This window comes from Sorghum bicolor, chromosome 5 (genome assembly GCF_000003195.3).
Source record: "Sorghum bicolor cultivar BTx623 chromosome 5, Sorghum_bicolor_NCBIv3, whole genome shotgun sequence".
Classification (NCBI taxonomy): domain Eukaryota; kingdom Viridiplantae; phylum Streptophyta; class Magnoliopsida; order Poales; family Poaceae; genus Sorghum; species Sorghum bicolor.
The window spans coordinates 57,203,561-57,209,368 of NC_012874.2; the positions used below are offsets into that span (position 1 = coordinate 57,203,561).

At 56.3% G+C, this 5,808-nt stretch overlaps 1 protein-coding gene across 1 annotated transcript; it reads left to right on the plus strand.

Annotated features, from left to right (window-relative positions):
* Positions 1–3,477, plus strand: LOC8064783 (putative receptor-like protein kinase At3g47110). The gene is made up of 2 exons (XM_002449531.2): positions 1–2,835; positions 2,929–3,477. The coding sequence occupies exons 1-2, from the start codon at positions 6–8 to the stop codon at positions 3,357–3,359; spliced, it is 3,261 nt and encodes a 1,086-aa protein (XP_002449576.1). The 5' UTR covers positions 1–5; the 3' UTR covers positions 3,360–3,477.

Consider the following 5,808-nt stretch of genomic DNA (forward strand, 5'->3'; position numbering starts at 1 on the left):
CGAGCATGGCCGCGCCGCATCTGCATCTGCTGCTGCTGATCATGTTCCGGTCAGCGGCAGGTGCGCAGGGATCCGAGTCCGACACGGACCGGGACGCGCTGCTTGCGTTCAGGGCCGGCGTGTCGGACGGCGGCGGCGCGCTCCGGTCCTGGAGCAGCACAACGCCTATCTGTCGGTGGCGCGGCGTGACCTGCGGCACGGGCGACGACGACGGGCGCGTCACGTCGCTGAACGTCACGGGCCTCGGGCTCACCGGCACGATCTCCCCGGCCGTCGGCAACCTCACGCACCTCGAGCGCCTGGTCCTCGACAAGAACGCGCTCTCCGGTGCCATCCCAGCGACCATCGGCGGGCTGCGGCGCCTGCGGCACCTGGGCCTGTGCGACAACGGCGGCATCAGCGGGGAGATCCCGGGCAGCCTCCGCAACTGCACCAGCCTCAGGGTGGCCTACCTCAACGACAACAGCCTCACCGGCGGCATCCCGGCCTGGCTCGGGGCGACGTCGTTCCCCAACCTCACGTACCTGTACCTGCACCGGAACTCGCTGTCCGGCGACATCCCGCCGTCGCTCGGCAGCCTGACAAAGCTCCGGCGCCTCAGGCTAGACGAGAACCGCCTGCGGGGCAGCCTGCCCCCCGGCCTCGCCGACCTCCCGTCGCTGGAGGAGTTCACCGCGTACGGCAACCTCCTGCACGGAGAGATCCCGCCCGGCTTCTTCAGCATGTCCTCGCTCCAGGTTCTTGCCCTCACCAACAACGCGTTCCATGGCCGCCTCCCGCCCGACGCCGGCGAGCGCATGCCCAGCCTTATGTATCTGTACCTCGGCGGCAACAATCTGACCGGTCCCATCCCGGCGACGCTTGCCAAGGCCTCCAATCTGACGATGCTCAGCCTAGCCAACAACAGCTTCACCGGGCAGGTGCCCTCCGAGATCGGCACGCTCTGCCCACAGTGGCTGTACTTGTCCGGCAACGAGCTGACTGCCGGCGACGGCGACGGCGACGAGAAAGGCGGCTGGGAGTTCCTGGACCACCTTGCCAACTGCACCAGTCTGCAGGTCCTGGGCCTTGACAACAACAACCTCAGCGGCACGTTCCCAAGCTCCATTGGCGACCTCCCGAGGGAGATCCAGGAACTCTACCTCGGGCACAACCGCATCTCTGGGTCCATCCCACCGGGCATCGGCAACCTCGTCGGGCTCCAATCGCTGGGGCTCGAAGCCAACCTCATCGACGGCACCATCCCGGAAGGGATTGGGAATATCAAGAACCTGACAGAGCTGCGGTTGCAGGGGAACAGGTTGACGGGGCCAATCCCAGACTCCATTGGCGACCTCACTCATCTGCTCAAGCTTGATCTGAGCGGCAACACGTTGAGTGGATCCATTCCTCGCACTCTAGGCAACCTGACGCACCTGACCTGGCTCAACCTCTCCGGCAACGCCCTCACCGGCCACGTCCCAAGGGAAATCTTCAGGCTGCCGTCCTTGTCGTCGGCGATGGACCTGTCGCGCAACCAGCTGGACGGTCCACTACCCTCTGACGTCTCCGGCCTCGTCAACCTTGCGCAGCTAGTACTGTCCGTGAACCAATTTTCTGGTGAGTTGCCGGGAGAGCTGGCAAGCTGCCAGAGCCTAGAGTTTCTTGACCTGGATGGCAACTTGTTCGACGGAACCATCCCGCCGTCGCTGAGCAGGCTCAAAGGTCTCAGGAGGCTCAACCTGACGAGCAACAGGTTGTCCGGGAGCATCCCACCGGAGCTCGGCGACATGTCCGGCCTGCAAGAGCTCTACCTCTCCAGAAACGACCTGACAGGAACGATTCCAGAGGAGCTGGAGAAGCTCAGCTCCGTGATCGAGCTAGACTTGTCATACAACCACCTCGACGGCGGCGTGCCGCTGCGCGGCGTGTTCGCCAACGCTACCGGGTTCAAGATCGCAGGGAACACCGCCGGCCTCTGCGGTGGCGTCCCGGAGCTGGACTTGCCCCGGTGTCCGACAGCCAGGCGGGACACGCGCCGCCGTACCACCAGTGGCCTGCTTCTTGTCCAGGTAGTGGTGGTGCCTGTCCTAAGCGTAGCTCTTCTTTCCATGGCCACACTGCTCGGCGTGTTCTGGTACAAGAAAACCAGGCCAGTGCAAGCAAAAATCACCGACGATGCGACGGCGGATGACGATGTGCTCGACGGCATGAGCTACCAGAGGATATCCTACGCTGAATTGGCCAAAGCTACCAACGGCTTCGCGGACACGAACCTGATCGGTGCAGGGAAGTTTGGGTCCGTGTACCTGGGCACCCTGCCCCTGGTACTACCCAAGCAGGGTGCTCTGGCGGCGGCGGCCGAGAACGTCGCCGTGGCGGTGAAGGTGTTCGACCTCCGTCAGGTGGGCGCGTCCAGGACATTCCTGTCGGAATGCGAGGCGCTGCGGAACGTCCGGCACCGGAACCTCGTCAGGATAATCACCTGTTGCGCGGGCGTGGACGCGCGCGGCAACGACTTCAGAGCTCTGGTGTTCGAGTTCATGGCGAACTACAGCCTAGACAGGTGGGTGAAGATGAGGAGCCTGAGTGTGATCCAGAGGCTCAACATCGCCGTGGACATCGCCGACGCGCTCTGCTACCTCCACAACAGCTCGGTACCACCGATCATCCACTGTGATGTCAAGCCCAGCAACGTGCTCGTCGGCGACGACATGAGGGCGGTGGTGGCTGACTTTGGCCTCGCGAAGCTGCTCCATGAGCCCGGGTCCGGCGGCAGCCACGGTGACCACACTTCTTCCAGCGGCACAAGCACAATTGGCGGCTTGAGAGGCACGATTGGATACGTCCCTCCAGGTACACTCTAACATCTAGTGTGCCAGCCAGACCAGACATAGCAATGTCACAAGTCACATGTCTGAACCCTGCTTTGATTTGTGTGCTGTGCAGAGTACGGCACGACGGCGACGGTGTCGACGCACGGCGACGTCTACAGCTTTGGGATCACACTGCTGGAGATCTTCACGGGGAGGTCACCGACGGACGACGCGTTCAAGGACGACGGGCTGACGCTGCTGGAGTTCGTGGCCGCGTCGTTCCCAGACAAGATCGAGCAGGTCCTCGACCCGGCCCTGCTGCCGGTCGAAGGGTTTGATGATGATGGTGATGATGGCCAGGTGTCCTGCAGCTCCGACGACGGCGGTGCGCATATCTCGGAGCACGAGTGCCTGGTCTCGGCCGTGAGGGTGGGGCTCAGCTGCACGCGGGGAGTGCCGTTCCAGAGGCTCAGCATGACGGATGCGGCCACCGAGTTGCGCTCCATCAGGGACGCTTGTGCCCGTTCAGCTGCTGCTGATGAGCATCCTGTTGGAACCGAATAGCGTTCCAGTGCGCGAACCCCGCGACGCTCGACGACGGTGACCACGGCGAGAGCTAGAAGATGAACTCAAGATATAATTAATTAGGCGCTGCCCAACATTGCAGCCTTTCGGTCTATTATTCATGCTCTTATATACACATGATGCAGATACAATTTTAGCGTTCGTGCCAAGGACTCTCCGCGCCAGATCATGGCCGTGCGCGACTCCGTTTCACTGCGGAGCACGCCGTGTGTGGAGCACGCCGTGTGCGCAGCACGCGTTCTGACGCTGGATACAAGACCGACTCGGCTTAGATCACGATCCAGCACGCCACCGATCGTGTCCTAGCCCACTACGACTAGTGCATGATCTAAACAATACTTGAAACAAAGATTACATCGGTTTGCTGTCTAGTTTAGCTAACAAACTCCCCCTAAACTTGATGCACCTTCACTACTCCCAGAGGTTGCCTCATCTCCAGAAACCTCACTCTTCCCAAAGCTTTTGTGAAGATATCTGCGAGCTGTTCCTCAGTTCTAACATGCTCTATCTCCACCTTGCCTTGCTCAATGCACTCACGAATGTAATGAAACTTTGTATCAATGTGTTTACTTCTATCATGTTGCACTGGATTCTTACTTAGAGCGATGGCCGACATATTGTCCATGAGCAGCTTGACTGGAGTCTCCTTTGTTCCCAATAGATCACCAATTAGTCGACTTAACCATACACCCTGACAGGCTGCGGCTGCTGCTGCCACATATTCTGCTTCACAAGATGACAATGTCACAATTTTCTGTTTTTGTGAAGCCCATGTGACTAAACTATTCCCGAGAAAGAACACCACTCCTGTAGTACTCTTCCTGTCCTGAATGTCTCCAGCAAAATCACAGTCACTGTAGCCCAACAAGAAGGGTTTTAGTGCAGCTGTTCTCTCAAACTTGCAGCCATACTCCACTGTACCTTTCAGATATCTCAGGATGTGTTTTACTGCAGCCCAATGCTGCTTGCTTGGAGCTTCCATGTATCTACTTACCACACCCACAGAAAATGCAAGATCTGGCCTGGTGTTTACTAGATACCTCAAGCTACCAATTATACTTCTATATGTAGTAGGATTAACAACTTCATCTTCCAGACTTTTGTGAGTTTCAGTCTTGCTTCCATTGGAGTTGCACTAGGGTTGCAGTTCATCATCCCTGCATTTTCAAGAATCTTCAGTGCATAGGAGCTCTGACTCAATGTGATTCCTTCTTCTGTTTGCTTTACTTCAATCCCTAAGTAATAGCTCAGAAGGCCTAAATCACTCATGTTGAATTTCTTCTTCATCTCTTCTTTGAACTGAAAGATATGAGACACATGTGGTCCTGAGATGATTAGATCATCAACATAAACGCCCACAATCAGGAAGGATTTCTTGTTATTCCTTCTGTATACTGCATGTTCATACTTGCTTCTCACAAAGCCAAGGTTGATCAACTCCTTATCTAGCTTAGAGTTCCAGGCCCTCGGTGCCTGCTTCAACCCATACAGAGCCTTTTTCAGCCTTAATACTTTGTCACCTTTGCCAATCACAAAACTAGGTGGTTGCTGCACAAACACTGTCTCTGACAGATCTCCATTGAGGAATGCAGATTTTACATCCATGTGATGTATTTGCCAACCTCCCTGAGCTGCTAGTGCCATCATCACCCTTACTGTTTCAATTCTGGCAACGGGTGCAAAGACTTCCTCATAATCAACACCCTGCTGTTGAGCATACCCCTTAGCCACTAACCTTGCTTTGTATTTCACTATCTTTCCTTCAGGATTTTTCTTAACTTTAAAAACCCACTTGAGCCCTATAGCTCTTTTCTTTGCTGGTAATTCTGCAATTTCCCAAGTTCTGCTTTCTTCAATCGACTGCATCTCAGTCTGCATTGCCTCCCTCCAGCATGCCTCTTTCATGGCCTCCTCCACTGACCCAGGCTCATCTGCAGTCATCCAACATAAGCCACTGTACTGCATATCAACCACATCTATTGACTCAAGTAGATCAGATAGAGTCCTGTAGCGAAGCTGTCTCCCTTCTGAATCCACCGAACCATCTGATGGTGGGGTAGCCCACTGAATCTGAGTTGCTGGCGGTGATGATCCTGTATTTCCAGAGATCGGGGTGTGAGGTGGTGGCCTAAGCTTCCCTCACTCACTGCTTGTGGAATTGAACCAGCAGGAGAAACCGGAGCACCTTCAGAGAAAGGATCGAACCCACTGTCACAATCTGAAACTGAACCCGTTGCCGAGTCCGTTACCTGATCAGGAACAGTATCGGGTACTGAACATCAAAGACCTGAGGTACTTCTATTGCTTCGGTGTTGCTGCTGGAATTCTCCCCCCAATTCCAGGGCCGCTTCTCATCGAAGATCACATCTCTGGAGATCATCAACTTATCTCGAACTAGATCATAAATCCTGTACCCCTTCGTTCCTGG